Source organism: Leiobunum rupestre, chromosome 10, assembly GCF_980474605.1.
Source record: "Leiobunum rupestre chromosome 10, qqLeiRupe1.1.hap1, whole genome shotgun sequence".
NCBI lineage: Eukaryota > Metazoa > Arthropoda > Arachnida > Opiliones > Sclerosomatidae > Leiobunum > Leiobunum rupestre.
The window spans coordinates 46605829-46631793 of record NC_143393.1 but is presented as its reverse complement, the minus strand read 5'-3'; the positions used below and the strand labels follow the sequence as shown (position 1 = coordinate 46631793).

General features: G+C 37.2%; 1 protein-coding gene across 6 annotated transcripts in view; it reads right to left on the bottom strand.

Moving 5' to 3' along the window:
- Liprin-gamma (liprin protein kazrin) overlaps positions 1–25965 on the bottom strand; it is a 114518-nt gene that overhangs the window by 29307 nt on the left and 59246 nt on the right. For all 6 annotated transcript variants that reach the window (XM_090161561.1, XM_090161559.1, XM_090161560.1 and 3 more), the window contains 3 exons: positions 8034–8305; positions 2723–3311; positions 668–970 (listed from right to left, as the gene is read on the bottom strand). In XM_090161561.1, the coding sequence (XP_090017687.1) occupies positions 668–970; positions 2723–3311; positions 8034–8305 (1164 nt within the window). The remainder of the gene's footprint in view (positions 1–667; positions 971–2722; positions 3312–8033; positions 8306–25965) is intronic.

The following is a 25965-nucleotide window of genomic DNA, read 5'->3' as shown; positions in this document are numbered from 1 at the left end:
CACCTGTAGTAGAACTGAGTGTACTATTTTCACCTGTAGTAGAACTGAGTGTACTATGTTCACCTGTAGTAGAACTGCGTGTACTATTTTCACCTGTAGTAGAACTGCGTGTACTATTTTCACCTGTAGTAGAACTGAGTGTACTATTTTCACCTGTGCTAGGACTGAGAGTGTACTATTTTCACCTGTGCTAGGACTGAGAGTGTACTATTTTCACTCTAAAACTTTAATTCGTTTGTTCCGGAGTATTACGGCTACTCTTTCTACTACTCCTCAAAAGCGGGATTAAAGAAAGTACACTGATAAAGTCGTCTGCTGAAATAGCCACAATTAGCCATTTTGGGAAAACTTTTTACCCTAATCTCGAACCATTCCCCACCACGGAATCTATGGAAAATGACGTCTTACCCTTCTCCGAAATTACCAGGACTGGCGAAAAGAGACCAAGTTTTTATGGAACTCGGCGGAAAATCCCTTTAGCCAGTGAGGAGAGAACTCGCAAATTCAAAGTGGAAGTTGTCAGGGCCGTACAGAGGAAGGGGCCAGGCGGAAAAGGGCTTTTAGGGGCCCTGTACGATCGGGGCCCATCGCCTTGATCCGACCCCTCTCGGTAATTACGTCATTGGCGAATATTTCTTTAGCGAGAATAAATACGAGTGTAAATTACCCGCTAAGGCGTCTTTGGCGTGTTTAAGTTCGGTTTCCAGGCGCTCCACTTCCGGGTTTTTCAGCGTGACCGAGGAAGACGAAGAGGACGAGGCGATGGCGGCCGGCAAGTCCCCCGAGCTGGTCCGGCAGCTGCTGTCCAAGTCCTTCTCTTCGGCCTGCTCGCCGACTGCCCGCTTGTGGATCCGCTGGATGCCGTCCAGCTCTTTCTGCAGACAGCCGATGCGCTCGTTCAACTGATCGTTTTGCTCTTCCAGGTTCGTCAGCTTATCTTCCAAAGGAACTTTACCAGAGTGAGTGCAGGCTACGGACAGAAAACACTCTCAATATCTTACACGCGGAACTTATGACTTTAGTACTTAATTATTTAGGTTCGTTAGAGTCCGTCACAAAGATATCGATCTCATTTCTCACTACCAATTATCTCCAATGGGGACTTGGCAGCGTGACGTCACACCGTACCTTCGGCCATGGGCGACGTATTATCTACGTCATGCTGCCGAGACACTATAGACGGCCATGGCCGAAGGTACGGTGTGACGTCACGCTGCCAAGTCCCTATTGACGGCCATGCCCGAAAACCCAACTATCTTAAATAGATAGGTTAAGCCAGCATCAGGAAACGGCCAGAAAACGTGTAGAAGGTGCAGGCTGTACACACGAAGGTACCGTCTATACCCCTACAAGGACCCCGTACACGTTTTCGGTCGCTAGCTTAACCTCTATTGACAAAATTTGAAGTCAGGTTATTTTGATGATTGTTAAGCCGAGTTCCCACTTGACGAATTTCGAGATTTTCGCGACGAATTTAATTTTCGTCGTAGCTTTGAGCTTCACTAAATTTCACTCGCACGTGTCAATTCGTTTCGCGAAAACTGCATTTTTCGCTAAGTGGGAACTAGCCTTAACAGTGAAAGTTTCAAAATTTTAAATTCTATGACCTATTAATGAGAGTGACTGCGTTGAGACGATCCCCGGCCATTATGGCTGCGTTCAACAACTATCAACGGAGATAAACCGCTGAGTTATCGTTGAGTTCTTTTAATCAACGCTACGTCACAAAAATCTAAAAGTTTTTGTACGATTTATAGCTCGCTGACTTTAACTTTGTCGAATGACGTCGCGACACCGATGAGCAACGGAAACACCATCTCGCTCAGCCGATGTTTCCGCTGAGTCTCCGATGATCAACGTGACGTCAAAACCGGAAGTCAAAAAACCCGTTCAGCAAAAAACCGCTGACCGTTGTGCTCAGCGCTGAGCTTTTTTAGAGTTGTTGAACGCAGCCCAGGCTAGGACAGGGGGAAGGTAAAACGTCACCGGTGAGTGCTTCAATGGCGTCCGCGAAGACGTTAGTTTCAGGGATCCAATGACAGGACTAATGGCAAGCCGATTTCCCTGAAACTTCCCGGTTTTCCCACGGATAAAACTTAGATTTAAAGAGTAGCTTATTTCGCGAATGTCATTAAAACTAAATTGGTTACATATTATCATATAAAAATTGTAATAAAGTTAAATCTTATAATTATTTGTGCAAAAAAAGGAATTTCCCTGATATTTCTAGGTTTTCCAGGTCTGAATGAACCCTGAATGAGATACGGTGCTGATTTGAGAAGTTAGAGCGGGAAATTTTAGAGCGGGAAGTGAATTGACGGAAGCACCGGTAAAACCATAGAAATCTCATAGGTAACTAGAATGCTGCCGTGTAACTGGAAAATGGGCCAAACGCCGTGGCAGACGATAGCCAGATCTCAGCCAATCAGAGCTCAAAGAGTGGTTCTGCCAAGAATTTAATGTCACCAGAGAGAATGACGTCACCTATCTCCCGCTATAGTAGCGGATCCAAGGAGGATTATTATCCTCCTTGGCGGAACCACTCTACGGCCTCTCATTGGCTGAAGGTTCAAGGCGAACTGGCGTCAAGCTCGGCCGTAGGCGGCAGCATTCTAGTTACCTATGAGATTTCTATGGGTAAAACTCGTCTCAACATGGTCATTGTCGCCTCGACTTTCGGAAATATTTTAGGCCTATTTGAAAATAACTCGTAAAGATTTACCCTTGCAGCGGTCGCAGTCGGCGTTGGCCCCTTCGTCGTCCGCGTCTTGACTTCTGCCCGTCATCAAATCGACGGCTCCGGCGCACTCTTCGCCGTGTTTCTTGGCGCCGCTTTTACCCGTAGCACCGGCGCGTTTCCCCGAGACACTTTGTTTGACGATGGCGGCCGACTTAATCGGAGGTTTTTTCGCCAAAGGTTCCATCACGCTCTTGGTAGTTCGGTCGCGGAGAGCTCCGTTCGCACCGACGCCCGGCGGACTGCGTTCCCCGGATGACGCCGAGTCCGATTCGCGGTCGCCTCTCACTTCGGCCACTTTGACCTTCTCGGGCGAGCCGGAGTTCTGGTCCGTGACGGACACGGAGTTCGTGATTTGGGTGATGCGTTTGTTGGTGTCGGCCAGCTCGGCTCTCAACAGCGACACTTCTTGGTGCGCCGTCTGGATGTCGCCGTCGATCTTGCAGGCCAAGGCTTTGTTCTCTTCCATCATGCGCCGGAACTTGGCCTGGGCGTCCACGAGCAGGCGCCGCATGAGTGCCATGGAAGACTTGAGCGATTCTCGTTGACCCTCAGCGTTTTCACCGACAAATGCCTGCAAGTTTATACATTTTTTACTTTCAGAAGTTCGAACGATTAAGATTTAAAGCGAATACACGTTACAGGGTTCGTACCAAATTTCCGGAATTAAATTCCCTGGCATTTCCAGGTTTTCCCTGCCCAAATTTCCAAATTTTCCCTGACCATTTTTGTTGAATAAATGAATGGTTTGAGATAAAAATCTTGAAAAAAATATTTTCTTCCAAATATTTATTTGCCTCATTTTTTGGGGTCTTTTTAAAATTCCCTTACTTTTTCGAACATTTTCAAATTCCTTGACGTGTCCCTGATAGTCCAAGAGCCCATGACAAAATAAGCGTGTGATAAGGTACACGATGGGTCAAGATATTTTTTAGTTAGGTTAGTGATTCGTAACAAAGAACTGTTTGTCTAACGGATTAAAAAACTAATTTCGAGCCCCTCCCAAATTTACATGTTTAAGACAAAATTATTTTTTAGTCTTATACGCCTCTTGGTTCATATTTGAAGGTTAATTTAGCGATATTTGGTTAGAACACGTTGAGACCAATCGAATGATACCAATATCAGGTCATATCAATTTTCAAGGTCACCGGAAGTGACGTCACGTGGTTCGTATTTCCGGAAAGCCCCCACTTTGACCCGTTAGACAAACAGTTCTTTGTTACGAATCACTAACCTAACTAAAAAATATCTTGACCCATCGTGTACCTTATCACATGCTTATTTTGTCATGGGCTCTTGGACTATGACCTTTTGGAAACATTTTCAAATTCCTTGCCCTTAAAGGCCGACTACATAATTACTCGGTTTACTCTGTCTTTCACTGGAAGTTGGCTCACTGCAAGACACATGTGCTATGCAAGCAACCAACTACCAGTGAGAGACAGAGTAAACCGAATAACTATGTAGTCGGCCTTTAATGAAACATTTAAAAATTCCCTGACTTTTCCTGGTTTTCCAGGTCGTGTACGAACCCTGCGTTATTAGTATTTCCTTTAAAGGGAATATAACCTGCAAAGCAATCTTTATGGAAGACCCCTTCAATTTTTCAAATTTCCCTGTACAGTGGCGCCAAACATTTTTGTAGTCAAATGCTAGAGCGGCCAAAGCTGCAAACGTTAGTGTTCCACACCAAATACCTGAGGTTATATTCCCTTTAAGCGGTAGATTTGTTGAAGCAGACGATATTTTACCAGGGTCAAATTTTACAAAATCTCTTAGAAAAGTTTTACAAAAATCCACAAATCCCAATTTCTAGATTAGTTTTTTTTAATAAAGTAACATGGCCTCTTAGCCTACGAGTGCGCGCTACAAACGCCAGAGGAATATAGGTTCTAGCTGTCTGCTGGGTTGAGTGGCTTGCGTCGAGGGTGCGACCTTCAGTAGTGGGGTTCTGCTACCCATGCTGGTTTTGTCACCTGTCCGGGTCTGTGGACGCTGGCGTAGGGCATAATGATGACAGACCTCCGGTGGTGTAGTTTCAATCTTCCCGGCTACACGGGCTATAAATCTGACACATGTCCAGGTTCTAGCTGTGTATTGTGACGTAAGGGCAACGTTACATTTTGCTTATTTATCTTAACTTTATTCGCAAAACCCTGTAAAAATATTCTATTGTTCGTACGGGGTCCAAATAAAGTCGGGGTCGGGGATGGAAAATTCTTTGTATTTATTAAGAATAGAAAAATTATAAAAATACCCCAATTTTACTGGTTTAGATTAGATAGTGTATCTTGTGTAAGCCAGCCTCTGAGCCTAGGGACTATTAGTAATAGTCTTAGTCGATAGCTACGCCGCAAAATTTTCGTTTTGAAAACGAAAACATTGGAGAGAGTTGGCCTTTTTCGATCTATCGAAATCTGGCAGCCGTATCTCCATACCGAAAATGGCCGACGATTACGCCGCCGAAATTATTTTACAAAACTGATCGGCGGCGTTTTCGACCGTTATTTTGAATTATCGACTAAGACTATAGTAAAAATAGATAAGATAGGTAGATTTTAAAATAGAGGTCTATAGCTTAGGCATTGTAATGGTTTAAATAAGTTGTTTTATAAATTCACAAGTTATTTACAAACGTTGTAACTCCACACTCCTTAGCTGAGACTGAGAGAGTCCGAAACAACGGCAATTATGAAACTAAAACTTAAAATTGACTCAAGTCGGAGTCAAGCGTCAAGCGAGAACCACGTCAGCGGCATCAGCCGAAAGTCATTCGGATCATTCTATTGTCGCCCACAAAAAAAGGTTGAGAAGGAACCTATCTATTTTATATTTTAAGGATTTAGCAGGGTGCGTCGGCGCGAAAATTTTAAATTACACTACGAAAACATAACCCCGAAAAATGGAAAACCCCGACTTGATTTGCGGCAGTCGGGGTCGGGGTCGGGGTCGGGGTCGGGGTCGGGGACAAAAGGCGGGGATCCCCGTACGAACACTACCTGCTTCTCCAATTCTATTAAGTGTTTGCTCGTAGCGTCGTAGGTATACGTCTTAGATAAGCCCCGCCTTTAAATTTTAACATTTTAATAAAGTAAATACATAATTATTAGTTCAATATATTAATTACGTACTAAATAATTAAAAATAAATAAATTATATTAATATTAAATATTTAATTTATAATATTAAAAATAAATTATATACATTAAATTTTATATTAAAAATAAATATACATTAAATAAATTATATATAATTTATTTTTAATATAAAATTTAATGTATATAATTTATTTTTAATATAAAATTTAATGTATATAATTTATTTTTAATATAAAATTTAATGTATATAATTTATTTTTAATATAAAATTTAATGTATATAATTTATTTTTAATAAAAAATTTAATGTATATAATTTATTTTTAATATAAAATTTAATGTATATAATTTATTTTTAATATAAAATTTAATGTATATAATTTATTTTTAATATAAAATTTAATGTATATAATTTATTTTTAATATAAAATTTAATGTATATAATTTATTTTTAATAAAAAATTTAATGTATATAATTTATTTTTAATAAAAAATTTAATGTATATAATTTATTTTTAATATAAAATTTAATGTATATAATTTATTTTTAATATAAAATTTAATGTATATAATTTATTTTTAATATAAAATTTAATGTATATAATTTATTTTTAATATAAAATTTAATGTATATAATTTATTTTTAATATAAAATTTAATGTATACAATTTATTTTTAATATAAAATTTAATGTATATAATTTATTTTTAATATAAAATTTAATGTATATAATTTATTTTTAATATAAAATTTAATGTATATAATTTATTTTTAATATAAAATTTAATGTATATAATTTATTTTTAATATAAAATTTAATGTATATAATTTATTTTTAATATAAAATTTAATGTATATAATTTATTTTTAATATAAAATTTAATGTATATAATTTATTTTTAATATAAAATTTAATGTATATAATTTATTTTTAATATAAAATTTAATGTATATAATTTATTTTTAATATAAAATTTAATGTATATAATTTATTTTTAATATAAAATTTAATGTATATAATTTATTTTTAATATAAAATTTAATGTATATAATTTATTTTTAATATAAAATTTAATGTATATAATTTATTTTTAATATAAAATTTAATGTATATAATTTATTTTTAATATAAAATTTAATGTATATAATTTATTTTTAATATAAAATTTAATGTATATAATTTATTTTTAATATAAAATTTAGTGTTGTAAGTCGGAAAATTTTCCGAGGCCTTTTTTCCGGAAAATTTTCCGTATTTTTCCGAAAAATATTAAAAACGTTTTCATTCCATAATTTTTCTAATATATTGTTTGCAAATTTAAATAAAGCGGAATTTTCACCTCATTTTTTCTAATCTAAAAGTAAAACTAAACCTATAGACTAGTTTAAACTGGTTGAAATGTAACACTATTAATGTTTTGTAGGATGTTTACTGATATTAGTCATTTTAAATCGATAAAAAGTTTAAAACATGAAAAACCCTTAAAAAGTAATTTATGTTTAAATTTTTTATTTTTCCGATTTGCGGAAAATTTTCCGCAATTCGGAAAATTTTCTGGAAATTTTTCCGCATTTTATTTTTCCGGAAAATTAACAACCCTATATATCTTAAATTTTATAATATTAAAAATAAATAAATTATATAAAATTTAATTTATATCTTAAATTTTATAATATTAAAAAATAAAAATAAATAAATTATATAAATTTATATACAAAATTTTAAATATAATATTAAGAATAAATAAATATTTAAGTTTAAATATAGTATTAAAAATAAATTATACTAATATTTAAGTTTAAATAGAATTATAAAAATAAATAAATAAATTATATTATTTAATATTTAATTATAATATTAAAAATAAATTGTATTATAGTATAGTATATTACTATTAAAATTTTTAATTGTAAAAATATTAAAAATCATTAAAAATATAGAAAAATTACTGTTAGTAAAGTAAATATAGTATTATAATTGACCCATTGATGGAAATAACTTAAAACCCCAGTACTTATTTGGCGCCATTTAATCGGTAGCTGCTTTTAAAAATTTCCTTCATTACTTCTATTGGTTTATTTGGCATAATAGCGATTTAATTTCCGGCTCAATTAGCGAAAAATCACGGGTTATTAAGAAGAGTGTCACTAAGCCTAAATACGAATAACGCGAAGAAAATGACAAAGGTGCATTACCGAGGAATGTGGGCGCAGTGGCAAAATAGCGACTCTGTTGACGGGTTCATCGGCGGCGCTTCTGGAAGTAGAGGCGACTGCGAGGGAGTCGCGGCTGCCGAGAGATGTCGCTCGTTCATCGCCGTCCGCCGCTGCCCGATCAGCGCCAGCAGTCGCGTTTTCCGAGATCGACGGGTCCCCGCTCGAACGGGGCAGTTCCAACACCCCGCTGCCGCACGGAGAGAAGATGAACTGAACGATTTGGTCGTTCAAAGAGTCCAAAGATTGAATAGCTGTCAAAAGGAAAATTAATAACAGTCAAAATAGGATTCGTTTACAAGGAACGACAATTATTTAGACCCCTCCTACCACGTTAGACATGCATCTCGCAACTTGTAACTGTCTAAAGCGTGAAACGAAACAAGGTGGAACAACCCCCCAACCGAAATTGAAAACGTTGCCAAGTTCTGAAAATTAAATTATCGTATTGAAGCCGGAAAATTATCGATTTCGGAAATTTTTTTGTTGAAAACGTGAAAATTGGTGGTAAATTTGGATTTTGGCGAAGTATTGTTAGAATTTTGGTGAAGTATTGTTAGAATTTTGGCGAAGTATTGTTAGAATTTTGGCGAAATATTGTTAGAATGTTTTCGAAATATTGTTAGAATTTTTTCGAAATATTGTTAAAATTTTTTCGAAATATTGTTAGAATTTTGGCGAAATATTGTTAGAATTTTGGCGAAATATTGTTAGAATTTTGGCGAAGTATTGTTAGAATTTTGGCGAAATATTGTTAGAATTTTGGCGAAGTATTGTTAGAATTTTGGCGAAGTATTGTTAGAATTTTGGCGAAATATTGTTAGAATTTTGGCGAAATATTGTTAGAATTTTGGCGAAGTATTGTTAGAATTTTGGCGAAGTATTGTTAGAATTTTGGCGAAGTATTGTTAGAATTTCGGCGAAGTATTGACGCTAGGGATCAATCACTCTGGATGATTAGTACACGGTGTAACGAAGTATTGACGTTAAACTTGGTGGAAGTTATATTCATCTGATAAAGCAAAAACTTAAACTAAGTCTTTGGTTGCGGTAACAAACTCGATTTATAACTTCGATGGGGATTTAAGTGTTTTTTTTTCGAAATTGGGGTGGTAATAATCTCAATAGTTGATTTTAAAAATAATGGATATTCACTTTCATTACAAATGATGTCACAGAAAAAAAATGAAAATTAACGGGCAACAATTTTTTACGAATCTTAAATAAATGATAAAATTAAATGTAATTCAATTAAATTCTAAATGTTATTAAACCTGAAAAACCCTAAACTTTAGAAATGTATAACTTAAATATTTTGTAATTGTGAAATTTGAAGCAAAACCTTATTTGCATTTATTTATTCATTTATTTATTGTATTTTAATCATTTCGACGCTCTGGACATTCTCAAAAAATTCCGCGCCTCGGGAAAATCCGGGAAACGAGCGCGTCAGTAGTATTCCATCGAATATTGGCGTTCGATTCCACCCCTGCATTGTTCAAGGATTAACTGAGCTTTCTTCGAGGGAACGGGGAAGACCAGAATAAAACATTTTCTCAACCATATAAGTAAAATTAGAGAAGGACAAAAAAACCCTTTTCTTCATCAACAAGTATGAATAGTGGCTCCAACAGAGATTACACCCTATACGTCAAGCAACAGCGCTCCCAGCGGAAAAACCATGAAATTTCGTTGATTCATTTTACGTCCTACTTTATACTCCCTTAAAAAGGGTTTATCATAAGTCTATAAGAATCTAATTTAATAAGTATGCCACTTAATATTTCGCAAATACTAAATTTTCTCGAGAGCTATTCACACCACAGATGCTCTAGCGTCTCACTAGCAGGGTTAGCAAAAAATCGGAAAATCCGATTTATACCATAGTTATCGGATTTTTTGATACTTATCTGATCATTTGATAATTATCCGATTATTTGGATAATTATCGGATTATTTGGATAAATATCGGATTTTTTTGATAATTATGAATATTTGGAATTTAAGTTGTAAAATTTAACGATGATTCCGATGAATTAACAACATTGCCTTTTCAAGTTTCGAAACAAGTTTAAAATTGGATAAAATACATTTTGGATAGTTGTAAACATTACATAAATGCGAGCATAAATGTCATAAATACTTAATACTGCTCTATATTGCTTTCAAAATTATTAAATTAAACTTTAAAAACTGTTTTCAGATATTTTAATTTAATTCGATAATTATCACGATTTTTTCATCGGATAAATATCGATAATTATCATTGATAATTATCGACCAACCCTGCTCACATGGGCGATTTTGATCTTGTAATGACGTCACTGAGCAGCTCTCAGTTAAGTATTTCTCGAAGATACATAATTATGAAATAATAATATAGAATTATGGTTTTATTTATTATAAATGCCACCCCGTTATTTACACTTTTTTTGGGCGAAGCGGTTGAATATTTGCTATAAAAATAGCAATAACTCTGCCAAAACTTTGAAATGAAAATACGAAAAAAATGGTAGCCTATTTCTAGCGAAACACATTTACGTTTCCAGTTGGCAGAGAGAGAGCTTGAGGTATTCATATACAAATACTCGAAGGTGTTACGCGCCCATTAGTGAAAACTTTATTATTAAAAAAGGGTTGACTGATTTAAATCAAACGATGTCTTTAAATCATTGATTTATTTGACCTATTATACGAATTTATGAAATGTGCAAAACATTTTGCGGCTGCAAAGAAAATTCAAAACAAAGTAATTAAAAGTACTAATTAAATTTAATTTAAATTAATTATATTTTTTGGGTAATATCACAAATGCATGTGAATAATCAATAACGTTTTAGAGGGAAATGTTTCAAAATCAATTGAAATTAAAAAAACAAATAAATAATCTATTGAAATATAAAAACTCATTTGAAATAAGAAAAAATGTCGATTCAAGAAAAAATGTCGATTCAAGAAAAAATGTCGATTCCAGAAAAAATGTCGATTCCAGAAAAAATGTCGATTCCAGAAAAAATGTCGATTCCAGAAAAAATGTCGATTCCAGAAAAAATGTCGATTCCAGAAAAAATGTCGATTCCAGAAAAAATGTCGATTCAAGTAAACAAAAATCAATTGATATCCGATTTAAAAAAATCAAAAGGGAAATAATTACCAAAAGTGTGACAATCCCTGTACTTTCGTATGCTAAAGGTTTAATCAATGCTCGACTCGAGATGGACCACATAAAAGACTATTTATTGTCACCTTTCTGGATCTTTTTTTAGTCTATGGTATTATATCGTAGGTAGATGGCGATAGCATCTCCACAAAACGACGAAAAACAATAACTATGACCAGTGCTATTTAGTTCTTCCGTTCCTCACTAGGAGGCGTTAATTGTTGGTTTTAACTTCCTTCCCTCCCCAAGGCATACTTTCCCTTCTCCCCTCCCAACTTGTGTTTCGCTCGTAACATTCATTAAAAATAGGTCCGATTGACAAAAGTTTTGGGTAATTATGTCACTTTTGAACAAATGGATTTTTTCGGTTTAAAAATTAATCAATAACCCTGAATTAGGGTACTTCAACGTTTACTAGAATATAAAATAACCGCCTTTGAGATGGAAAAGGTAAAATATTTAAAATCAACATGCCCACGGTGTCCATTCCTACTTTAAATAGTTCAAGTACGAGACACGAAAATACTACGAACTAGAGGATATAAACATTTCATAATCAATTAGATTCCGGTAATTCCAGTTTAAATAATTCGCGTTTTAAACAGGTTTATCACATCGATAGTCTCCTAAATCTTGGGACGATATAATGCGCAAACAAGCAAAAAATAGTTTCGGCCGGAAATAGTACACAGTTCTTCAAATTATTAACTTGGCTATTTTACTTACGCTACACCGCACACTATTGCCATAAGTTTAATACAACGTCCTACGTAAGTATGTCAGTTCCGTACATTCCGCTTGTTGAAATGTTACATGGTAGTCATTTCTAGAATTACCGCATTATTTTGGTGAACTTCAGACTATGTCACTACGGATAATACTCCCAAAAAAATGGAATTATAAAATTATTTCAGGATTATTGAATTAGGACCAATTTAGAATTATAGGATAAAAATAGAATTAGGACCAATTTAGAATTATAGGATACAAATATAATTAGGACCAATTTAGAATTATAGGATAAAAATAGAATTAGGACCAATTTAGAATTATAGGATACAAATAGAATTAGGACCAATTTAGAATTATAGGATACAAATAGAATTAGGACCAATTTAGAATTATAGGATAATATAATTATGACCAATTTAGGATTATAGGATTAAAATAGAATTATGACCAATTTAGAAAAATTAAAGGATAATAGAATTATGACCAATTTAGAATTATAGGATAATAGAATTATGACCAATTTAGAATTATAGGATAGAATTATGACCAATTTAGAATTAAAGGATAATAGAATTATGACCAATTTAGAATTAAAGGATAATAGAATTATGACCAATTTAGAATTATAGGATACAAATAGAATTATGACCAATTTAGAATTATAGGATACAAATAGAATTATGACCAATTTAGAATTATAGGATTAAAATAGAATTCTGAATAATTTAGGATTATAGGATAAAGTATGGGAATTACAGGATCATTTTAGAATGATAGGATTTTATTGGTCGTGAATATAGAATTGCTGGGAGCCTTGTACGTTTTACACACGTTTGAAAAATATCCCCTGATCGAACAAAAAAGAGACACCCTGTATAAAGAACATTTAACGGAGCCAAGAGCTTTTTTGAAACCGTGACATTGTCCCGAAACTATAAAATTAGGAAGAGATCGAGGCGTTTTCTTTAGGACGTGACGAGCTCTTAAAAAATGGTACGTGGGACTGGTAATTAAAAGATAATTATAAAAGACAATTATAACGGTTTCATTTTTAAGTGGGTGATAATAATAAAAGGCGACGAGAAAAACGTCTTTTGACAAACGAAAGTGGCTCTCGCTAATTCACAAAAAGTCAATGAACACGGATCTCTCGACGAAAGATTTTATCACTTACAACCCCGCCACGCGAGGGCGTCGCGATATTCACCTTCGCGCTGCAGATTGTTTCCTCTTCCTGGTGTAGATGTCGCTAGCGTAGGACGGGCCAGGCGCTCGTTACAAATACTATTAAAGGGAGTATACAGTCAGGGTTGACACTGCCTTTTCAGATACAAATTTCCTGACTTTTTTAACCTAAATTTTCTAATTTCTTATTTTCTAACCCTTCAAAACTTCCCGACTTATTTTCTAACCCTTCAAAACTTCCCGACTTATTTTCTAACCCTTCAAAACTTCCCGACTTATTTTCTAACCCTTCAAAACTTCCCGATTTATTTTCTAACCCTTCAAAACTTCCCGACTTATTTTCTAACCCTTCAAAACTTCCCGACTTATTTTCTAACCCTTCAAAACTTCCCGACTTATTTTCTAACCCTTCAAAACTTCCCGACTTATTTTCTAACCCTTCAAAACTTCCCGACTTATTTTCTAACCCTTCAAAACTTCCCGACTTATTTTCTAACCCTTCAAAACTCCCCGACTTATTTTCTAACCCTTCAAAACTCCCCGACTTATTTTCTAACCCTTCTTGACTAGCCCTTGATTTCCAGACTTCTTGACTAGCCCTTAATTTCCCGACTTCTTGACTAGCCCTTAATTTCCCGACTTCTTGACTAGCCCTTAATTTCCCGACTTCTTGACTAGCCCTTAATTTCCCGACTTCTTGACTAGCCCATAAAATTTCCCGACTTCTTGACTAGCCCATAAAATTTCCCGACTTCTTGACTAGCCCATAAAATTTCCCCGACTTTTCCAGGTATTGTGAAAGCCTCTATTCCTACCGCCAGATGTAAAATTAAGTGAAGCGGAGATTTAAAATAAATTACTGCCCCCCACACTTTATACTCCCTTTAATATATTCCACTTTTGTGATTTTCGCATTACGGAATCACTGGCTTGGCCAACGCCGAGGTGTATTGATCCCGATCCTCGAACTTATTTCGAAACACTGTCTTGTAAGATGACATGATACCGAGGGATTCATCAATTTGATAAGATTATTCGCAATCTGGCGAACTTGACGGCTCATAAAACCGGAAGTAAGAGTTACTGACGTCAAAGTTCGTGCAAGCGATACCATTAATCGATTACACCGATACCATTAATCGATTACACCGATACCATTAATCGATTACACCGATACCATTAATCGATTACACCGATACCATTAATCGATTACACCGATACCATTAATCGATTACACCGATTCATATGAAATGTATTACTTTTAATATTAATTTTATTAATAAAAACATAACACTTGGGGGTAAAATAAGTGTTCCAAAAACAAAACGTATTTTGAATTCTATGCATGGAAAATAGCGTTAAATAATAATGATAAATAATAATAAAAATAACTAATAATAATTTGTTAAATCAAGAAAAACGTAATAAACTGATAAGTCTCAATTCCATTTCATAAATTACCATACTCAAGCATATTTACGAAATTCTGCATTTGATACCATAACGTTATTTAGCGGCTGTCGAAATCCACTTGGGAAACGGGGGGAATGAGCACGTACGATAATAATTTACTCTGACTAGGTGGTCCCTTTCCGACGCAGCCAAGCCATCCATTTCGCGAAGATGGAGGCAATCGGATAATTACAAATCGTGGCTCGCGTCAGTACTGAACTGCTACAAAGCGATTCAATTCGCTCGATTTTTATCAAATTATAAAATTCATTAACGCAGTACATCGAAGGAGTAGCTCAGTATAGCGAATGAATTTAGTCACACCAATATCGCGATAAATCGGAGCGAATTACCACCAATATCGCGATAAATCAGCGGGAATGACCACCAATATCGCGATAAATCGACAGGATTTACCACCAATATCGCGATAAATCGGAGCGAATGACCACCAATATCGCGATAAATCGGCGCGAATTTACACCAATATCGCGATAAATCGACAGGATTTACCACCAATATCTAAATCGACGACCATGGCAGAAAATTATGAGAAATCTGTGGCAATGACAGAAAATTATGTGAAATCGACGGCAATGACAGAAAATTATGTGAAATCGACGGCAATGACAGAAAATTGTTAAATAGACGGCAATGACAGAAAATTATGTGAAATCGACGGCAATGGCAGAAAATTGTTAAATCGACGGCAATGACAGAAAATTGTGAAATCGACGGCAATGACAGAAAATTGTTAAATCGACGGCAATGACAGAATATTATGTGAAATCGACGGCAATGACAGAATATTATGTGAAATCGACGGCAATGACAGAATATTATGTGAAATCGACGGCAATGACAGAATATTATGTGAAATCGACGGCAATGACAGAATATTATGTGAAATCGACGGCAATGACAGAATATTATGTGAAATCGACGGCAATGACAGGAAATTATGTGAAACAAAGAAGATAAAGCCCCAGGAATGGAAGGTGTAGCTCCGTCTAGTGGAACTTTTGCGCATCTCGTTTTAAAAGAGAGACAGGGTTGCGGTAACCGTTTCCGGTTACTCTGATTTGCTTTGTCGGAAGTTTCTGGCTCAGCCAAAACACGCGGCCAATAATATCAATCCCACCATTCCTGGGGCTTTATATTCTGTGTGAAATCGACGGCAATGGCAGAAAATTATGTTAAATCTGTGGCAATGGCAGAAAATTATGTGAAATCGACGGCAATGACAGAAAATTATGTGAAATCGACGGCAATGACACAAAATTATGTGAAATCGACGGCAATGACACAAAATTATGTGAAATCGACGGCAATGACACAAAATTATGTGAAATCGACGGCAATGACACAAAATTATGTGAAATCGACGGCAATGACACAAAATTATGTGAAATCGACGGCAATGACAGAAAATTATGTGAAAATGACAGAAAATTATGTGAAATCGACGGCCATGACAGAAAATTATGTGAAATCGACGGCAATGACAGAAAATTATGTGAAATCGATGGCAATGACAGAAAATTATGTGAAATCGACGGCAATGACAGAAAATTATGTGAAATCGACGGCAATGACACAAAATTATGTGAAATCGACGGCAATGACAGAAAATTATGTGAAATCGATGGCAATGACAGAAAATCTGTGGCAATGACAGAAAATTATGTGAAATCGACGGCAATGACACAAAATTATGTGAAATCGACGGCAATGACAGAAAATTATGTGAAATCGACGGCAATGACAGAAAATTATGTGAAATCGACGGCAATGGCAGAAAATTGTTAAATCGACGGCAATGACAGAAAATTATGTGAAATCGATGGAAATGACAGAAAAAAATGAGATGAACAAAAAACGTGAAATTAATGATAAATAACGTCGAAAAACTAAAAATGGGAATAAATTTGCACTAAATTGTAGCGTCAAGCGTAGAAAAGTTTGTTTAGTGAAATTCTTACATTAAATTCCGGTCTTGATAATTTTAAAAATATACAAATGTATCGATTCCCTACTTTTCACCATGTTTAATTAAACACCCTGTATACAGATGGGGGATATCGTTGGACTGGGTCAAACCAGAATCAATTAAAAAGACGCCTTTATACTGGGCAGATACATAACGGTGTTCCTAGCTTCACGGATGAAGAATTTCCGCAGCCAAGTCGCGCCAGAAGACGTCCCATGAATTCGCCTCCGTTAATTAAAATTCTCCGCAACAGCGATCAGCCGCTATCAAAACCGGGTCCACGCAAAATTGACAGACGAGTCCTCATCCAGCGAAATAATCTGTCTCCAAGGACGCCTCGTATCTGAGACGGGATCTCCTCACGGGACACGAATATCGTTGCTAACGACGAGTATTTTCTAGACTTGAGATGTATTTATAGTTTTTCCGACGGAAATATTTTAGAATAATTGCTACCTTCGCAAAATATTGGTTTACCTAAAGGGTTCCCTACGCCAAACAATGGTTAACCCAACGGGTTACCTCCGCTCCTTCGCAAATATTTGTTCACCTAACGCGTAACCTCCGCTCCTCCAGAGCTATTTGTTCACCTAACGCGTAACCTCCGCTCCTCCAGAGCTATTTGTTCACCTAACGCGTAACCTACGCTCCTCCAGAGCTATTTGTTCACCTAACGCGTAACCTCCGCTCCTCCAGAGCTATTTGTTCACCTAACGCGTAACCTCCGCTCCTCCAGAGCTATTTGTTCACCTAACGCGTAACCTCCGCTCCTCCAGAGCTATTTGTTCACCTAACGGGTTACCTCCGCTCCTCCAGAGCTATTTGTTCACCTAACGGGTTACCTCCGCTCCTCCAGAGCTATTTGTTCACCTAACGGGTTACATCCGCTCCTCCAGAGCTATTTGTTCACCTAACGGGTTACCTCCGCTCCTCCAGAGCTATTTGTTCACCTAACGGGTTACCTCCGCTCCTCCAGAGCTATTTGTTCACCTAACGGGTTACCTCCGCTCCTCCAGAGCTATTTGTTCACCTAACGGGTTACCTCCGCTCCTCCAGAGCTATTTGTTCACCTAACGGGTTACCTCCGCTCCTCAAGAGCTATTTGTTCACCTAACGGGTTACCTCCGCTCCTCAAGAGCTATTTGTTCACCTAACGGGTTACCTCCGCTCCTCCAGAGCTATTTGTTCACCTAACGGGTTACCTCCGCTCCTCCAGAGCTATTTGTTCACCTAACGGGTTACCTCCGCTCCTCCAGAGCTATTTGTTCACCTAACGGGTTACCTCTGCCCCTCCAGAGCTAATTGTTCACCTACTCGGCTACCTCCAGAGCTATTTGCGTAACTACGGGACAATCACTGTAAACTGAATTTTCCGAAATAGTTTATCAACGTTGCGAACTCAAATTACTTATTTATCTACAGGATTTCTTTTAACCTATCTCCAGAGTTCTTGGTTTACCTATGGGACTCTCTTCATAAACATTCTTGTTTGGCTACTCGGGTACCTCCGTAAATATTGCTTAAATACGGTGTTATCTCCGTAAATAGTAATTTATCTAAATAAACTCACGTTCATTGCTCAATCAACAAGTGCCAAAGTCAAACTCACAGCCAATATTTGATCTCTTAGACTAACCAACCCCTCGCCACCTTAAAGGACTATGAACTGAAGCGAAAAATCGTCAGCTAAGACATGTTTTAGTTAGGTAACTAGTTTCTAATAAACCTGGTGGAAGAAATGTTGAAATCCGTTATAAGTATGGAAGTTTATACTCCCTTTAAAAAATATAAGTGATATGTCAATCGATAGTTAGGTCCCCAGTGCCGCATTCATAATGCGGTGGATGAGTGATTAGCACTTTCGCCTCGAAGCCAGAAAAGCCGGGTTCAATCCCAGCTCGTAACGTTGGATGAAAACTCGGAACCACTCCTTTCGCGTTGGGTTTGCAAGTTGCCTCCCCACTAGTTAAAGGGGTTTTCCCCCGAGCTCTTCGGTTTCCACTTCCATAAAAACTTGCAGAGTTTAACGGTAATAGTCGCTTGATGACTTAGGCCTAAGGTGGTGCCTTGCGTATTAGCCTAGCTGATTATTAATCCTGATTAATCCAGTTTGTGTAGGGAGCTGTTGGCTCGCGTGGCATGAAGGGCTTGCCACCACCCTCCTACGCAATGTCACCCGGCCACCTGTGATAAGGGCATTAAAAGTCGCTACATGACTTCGGCCTAAGGTGGTGCCTTGGGTATTAGCCTAGCTGATTTTTATTATTACTTACGCATCGAATAGCAGGAGTTTGCCACCATAGAAATTGGAGAAATAACTAGAACGATTTTTAAAATATTTCGGTGCGCGGCGATTCGAAACGTTATTATTCATGGTCTTCGCGGTTACACATTGGATGTGAAACTAATATTATGACTGGGCCGTCTTGTTCAAAAGGTTACATTCTTTATGAATCCCTTATCTACAGAAAACTCTTTATCCAACTTTATTTCTTTAGAAACATCTAAAGGCTATAAATTCAATAATAATCGTTTATAGAGCTCTAAGGGATTCTTTAGCATTTCTATTAGACTTTCCCTCGGTAGTTTTTGGTTCTCGCAAACTGAGACCGCTCTCCAGGCTTCACGTTCACTCGGTAATTTTGGTCTCGTAAACTGAGACCGTTCCGCTCGCTTAGAACAGTATATTGGATCTTTAAATTGGAAATTAGGAAGGAAAGGTTTTATCCTAGACCCTTGCGAGTGAACTAGCGAAGAAACTATATGTCTTAGATACATTCTAAGACCAGCAAGGAATTCCTGGCATTTCAAACATTTGAATAGGACTTTCAGACTCTTCGCGGGGCTTTGGATTCCAAAATTCCCCGACTCTTCGCGGGGCTTTGGATTCCAAAATTCCCCGACTCTTCGCGGGGCTTTGGATTCCAAAATTCCCCGACTCTTCGCGGGGCTTTGAATTCCAAAATTCCCCGACTCTTCGCGGGGCTTTGAATTCCAAAATTCCCCGACTCTTCGCGGGGCTTTGAATTCCAAAATTCCCCGACTCTTCGCGGGGCTTTGAATTCCAAAATTCCCCGACTCTTCGCGGGGCTTTGAATTCCAAAATTCCCCGACTCTTCGCGGGGCTTTGAATTCCAAAATTCCCCGACTCTTCGCGGGGCTTTGAATTCCAAAATTCCCCGACTCTTCGCGGGGCTTTGAATTCCAAAATTCCCCGACTCTTCGCGGGGCTTTGAATTCCAAAATTCCCCGACTCTTCGCGGGGCTTTGAATTCCAAAATTCCCCGACTCTTCGCGGGGCTTTGAATTCCAAAATTCCCCGACTCTTCGCGGGGCTTTGAATTCCAAAATTCCCCGACTCTTCGCGGGGCTTTGAATTCCAAAATTCCCCGACTCTTCGCGGGGCTTTGAATTCCAAAATTCCCCGACTCTTCGCGGGGCTTTGAATTCCAAAATTCCCCGACTCTTCGCGGGGCTTTGAATTCCAAAATTCCCCGACTCTTCGCGGGGCTTTGAATTCCAAAATTCCCCGACTCTTCGCGGGGCTTTGAATTCCAAAATTCCCCGACTCTTCGCGGGGCTTTGAATTCCAAAATTCCCCGACTCTTCGCGGGGCTTTGAATTCCAAAATTCCCCGACTCTTCGCGGGGCTTTGAATTCCAAAATTCCCCGACTCTTCGCGGGGCTTTGAATTCCAAAATTCCCCGACTCTTCGCGGGGCTTTGAATTCCAAAATTCCCCGACTCTTCGCGGGGCTTTGAATTCCAAAATTCCCCGACTCTTCGCGGGGCTTTGAATTCCTAAATTCCCCGACTCTTCGCGGGGCTTTGAATTCCAAAATTCCCCGACTCTTCGCGGGGCTTTGAATTCCAAAATTCCCCGACTCTTCGCGGGGCTTTGAATTCCAAAATTCCCCGACTCTTCGCGGGGCTTTGAATTCCAAAATTCCCCGACTCTTCGCGGGGCTTTGAATTCCAAAATTCCCCGACTCTTCGCGGGGCTTTGAATTCCAAAATTCCCCGACTCTTCGCGGGGCTTTGAATTCCAAAATTCCCCGACTCTTCGCGGGGCTTTGAATTCCAAAATTCCCCGACTCTTCGCGGGGCTTTGAATTCCAAAATTCCCCGACTCTTCGCGGGGCTTTGAATTCCAAAATTCCCCGACTCTTCGCGGGGCTTTGAATTCCAAAATTCCCCGACTCTTCGCGGGGCTTTGAATTCCAAAATTCCCCGACTCTTCGCGGGGCTTTGAATTCCAAAATTCCCCGACTCTTCGCGGGGCTTTGAATTCCAAAATTCCCCGACTCTTCGCGGGGCTTTGAATTCCAAAATTCCCCGACTCTTCGCGGGGCTTTGAATTCCAAAATTCCCCGACTCTTCGCGGGGCTTTGAATTCCAAAATTCCCCGACTCTTCGCGGGGCTTTGAATTCCAAAATTCCCCGACTCTTCGCGGGGCTTTGAATTCCAAAATTCCCCGACTCTTCGCGGGGCTTTGAATTCCAAAATTCCCCGACTCTTCGCGGGGCTTTGAATTCCAAAATTCCCCGACTCTTCGCGGGGCTTTGAATTCCAAAATTCCCCGACTCTTCGCGGGGCTTTGAATTCCAAAATTCCCCGACTCTTCGCGGGGCTTTGAATTCCAAAATTCCCCGACTCTTCGCGGGGCTTTGAATTCCAAAATTCCCCGACTCTTCGCGGGGCTTTGAATTCCAAAATTCCCCGACTCTTCGCGGGGCTTTGAATTCCAAAATTCCCCGACTCTTCGCGGGGCTTCGTACAAGACTTCCGGGATTAGTTTTCCCTGACCAATTGGCCAAATTTTGTAGAATGAATGATTGGTTTGATTTAAAATATTGCCAAATGTTATTTTAATACATCCTTCAAAAGTGTATTTGCCTGATTGTTTGGGTAATTTAAAAATTATCCTACTTTTCCCTGACTTTTTAGGGACATTATCAAATTTCTTGATGTTTTCCTTGACTTTTGGGGGATATATTAAAAGTTGATTTTTTCCTGACTTTTTGGTGACGTTTTAAAAATTTCTGAGTTTTCCCTGAATTTTTGGGGACATTTTAAAATTTACTGATTTTTCCCCGACTTTTTGGAACTATTCTCAAATTCTATGACTTTGCTGGGTCGTGTTACAAAGCTTTGTATTCCAAAAAAAAATCGACTTTTGGGATTTGTACTTAAAAATTCCATGACCTTTTTTAAAATTTCCCCAACTTTTCAGACGGAGGCACTATTTTTAAAAATCCCCGACCTTCGCTATTATCCATGACGTCTGGCAACCCCGTATTACAGTTTTTGACCAAAACGCAAAAATCGATAAGAAGTGGGAGCACCCTGCATAACGCGCCCATTAGGCTCACGGACAGGTGCAAAAACGAAGAAATTTTGGGGGTGGGGGGAGGGGGGTTAGTTTCTAGAGCGATATTTCGGAGAGCGCCGACCTGCAGCTGCCCCGACCACGCTTTCCAGACGCGCTGTTCCAACTACCAAGTAAACAAAATGTTCAGTCATACTAAAAAAAAACAAGTTAGTTAAGCGAGGAATATACATTTGATGCGGGAATTTTATTATAAATTTTAATTATTAAATGGAGTATGAAGTTCCATATTTATGGTGCATATTTCTACCACCAGGTTTAACAGAAGCCACGGGTAAATGGCGCTAGTTAAGTTAAAAACCAGCCGTAACGTTAGAAGGAGACTAATTTCGCTTTCAAATGCTAGATATGTAAGGTTAAAAGTCATTGTAAAAAATAATTTTGGGTACAGCATTTAATATTCCAAAGAGATTATAAATTAATCTTGAATTTTAACAGATTTAAATTTTAAAAAACGTTTAATTTTTTTAATTTTTCGCGCAAAGGTTGGTATTTTTATTGCGATTTTAAACAAAAATAAATATTATATTTCTTGTTTAAAACGAATTTCTTTTGATTCAATTAAAATTATATAACTTTTTGCCACCTATGATGGTAAAAATCTATTTAATTTTAAAAATTCCCTTTGATCAATTCCTTTAAATTGTTACAGAACCTATTTTTTGCCGTTTATTATTGATTTGAAATACATAAAAGGGATTTAAATATAGCTAATTAAATTTGGGCAACCTTGTCATCACGAAAATCTGCTGATTGTTAAACAGATTTAAGAAACATTTTCAAATGACTTCGGAATTTGCAATTTAAAAAGGTGTTACACCAATTAACATTTTTACGACATCTCGACTAAAATAACACTGGTAAATATTTCAAAATCTTCGATATTTATGCTATTGATATAATTACAATAACTTAAAGGGGAACGGTCAAGCATTAACCAGTTAGATAGCACTATAGCCCATTAAAAACTAAAATTTATGGCGAAAACCGCATCAAAAAATATTGAGTGGTTAATTTTTATTAAAATAAGGAAATTTCGGGAAATCGAAAAGCGCGCGTCCGCCGCGACACCTGGTAAGAAGTCGGTGAGACAGAAAAACAACGTAAAAGCGCGTGCTGCTGAAGACGCGAAAAATTTGTTTTGCACGCGCGGCGCGTTCCAGTTATAAGAGACCTAAGCCTAAATTGCGCGATTTTAAAAGTTAGGATAGTTCGCAAATCGCTCATAGGGGTTAGGGGCGCTGGCGGCAGCCCCTAAGATGGCGGCGAAAATTCAAACCCAAACACCTGGCGTTATTTTTCGTTTCAACTTTTTAGGCCAAAAGCTATTTCTTCAAGACAAAATAAGGTACGTGTAAGTATATTGAACGTCTTGTTGATCTTTTAATACGGAAATAAGGCCATATTTGGAAAAGCTTGATTTAAAATTGTGATAATAAATTTAATAATTTACTAATAAATTTAAAATAATGAACTACATTTTTTATTCCACCCAGGCAAAGACGTTAAAACTATAAAACCTAAAAGGTTTTGCTTGAAAAGTAATAACTTAATTATTGCTTGAAAAGTAATAACTTAATTATTATGTGTTATCAACCGCTTCGTCGGAAAGCCAGCCAGCCACGCGATATTAAAATACAACGTTTAGAGACCCCGAGATTACAAAAGTAAAAAACGATAAAAATAAAATACGATAATGATGATTTAGTCCGTGAACGCTGTACTTTGTGCCGTATCACGAATATTTTAAGAGGGGAGGGTTCAGTTATATCCTTCCTGCACGCTGTGCGAAAGCTTTTATTCCGCCCGCCCTTTTGTACCATAGATAAAAGAATCAGGGACACAGAAAAATGTAATCAAACATTTTGTTCAAACAAACCATACAATATATGAAACATAATTATAGATGTAAGTATAAGTATAGCTATAAGTAATTATTTCTACTGACTGATATGTGCGGAGTGACGGTGAATGACGTCATACTCAAAGCGATAAGCGCCTCTAGTGGGAAAAATACGTAACTCGTAAAACAATGATCTTAGGCCTAACGATTATTTGAAGTCCAAATTTTTTTTTTCTTTCTAGAAATGGCTCTGAATAATATTTCGCGTCATTACGATTTTCTTAATTTTTGTACGAAATTGTAGCCACAAAGCACGTTAAATTTTTATTAAAAAAAAGGATTTTATATTCTAATAACTGCTAGTTGGGATTCTGGAAACAACGAAATGAAACGTGAAATGTCTTTGCATCTCATAGATGGCGCCAGCTTCATTGAAAACGACCAAAATATTAGCCAATCAAAAGTTTACTTTAAGCGCGCAATTCTAAAACTAAATACATAAATCAGATATTTTTTTATATATAAGATTGTCATTAACGGAAGTTAGTTTCAATTCAAACGACGAAATAAATCCGGAACTAGGTCACAATGACTTGTTAATAATCATAATTAAATCCTAAGTGCTTTATTGTAGGTGCTAAATAATAAATATCCCCGTGTACGGGATAATCTATTTTCTAGTATAATAAAAAGATATTTCAATGTCTTTCCCCATCGTTAAAATTCCCCACGAATTCCACACAAATTAATTAAAGTGAAATAAAAATCCAGGATAATTTGGGTAGTGATAATGACCTATTAAGTTCCAAATATTATCGTTTTTTCGCTCCAATAACCATCTGTGGCAATAACCCTCCGAAAGTAACGTCGCCTCATTCTTTATTTTATTCGAAACCGAGTTATTTACAAGCCGTGACTATTTTAGAAATTATTTAGAAGCTATTTTTAGGCTTAATATTTTATCTCTCCCGCGACTCCCCGCAGAGCGCCGCTACCCACCCTGAAAAATGCCCGGTCTTCGTGAAATCGTGTATTTACCAGCAAAGCAATCCCCAAAACAAAACAGAACAAAGCTCACCTTAGTCACCAGCAAAGTTTTTAATATTTGATCATGATTATCTCATACGTCTTAAATCCATTGCAAATTGACGAAAACGCGCGGGCCTATAAATTCGCCAAGGGCTAAGCTTGACGCGATGTTAACCGTAAATCGGGAATCATTCGTCGTTATAAAAAGCGGCATGGAGAAAGGCGTAACAAAACGCCAAAAACCGGCTTTAACGGCTAACGCACCTGCTTGAGTTTAGTTTTTTATAATCCGTACAATGACGCAATCCACAATTTGGAATCAACCGTTCACCGAAATCCCGATATTTCCGTTATTTATCGCGAAGACGCGTTTCAATATTGTTGTTTCGTTCAAACCCGCCTTTCGCGTCTCGCCAAGGCTTAGCGGAGTACGCCGTCCGCCAAACCAATCCCGACAATACACCGAGCGCAACTGGCGAAAGATCCCCGCCCCTGGAACGCGTTGAAAACGGTTCAGCCTCACAAGCGGCCCCGTTCAAAGTCCCAGACATTTTTTGGCGGGGGAGAGAGAGTCACGGAGGAACGCGGAGAAAGCTCAATATTTACGCTCCTGGCTTCCGCCGCCTGAAACAAGCTAGCCACAAAGCCTACAAGCCGTTGCACCCACATATTCATAGATTACTGGGAGTGCATCCAGTTTATATTCCAATTGATTTCTTTCGCTTTCACCCAAATCGGAAATAACGATTTTGTAATCTTGCCTTTTTTAAATAATTCACAACTAAAACGCAAACTCCAAACCAGAGTGTGTATTACCAGAAGTTCATAATACACATCTTAAGAAATTTTTTTAATTTTAATAGCCAGTATCAACTGATGTCAAAAACATCAATTTTAATTAAGTAGAATGCGATATTGTAAGCTTTCATAAAAACACGATTTAAAATTAATAAAAATAATTAATATTAAATAATACTATGTCCTTAATATTTTATATATTACGTTTCAGAGTGAAAAGCTACGTACTGTATATTATATTAATATAATATTTACAGCCTCGATAGATATTAATATAATATTTACAAGCTCGATAGATATTAATATAATATTTACAGCCTCGATAGATATTAATAT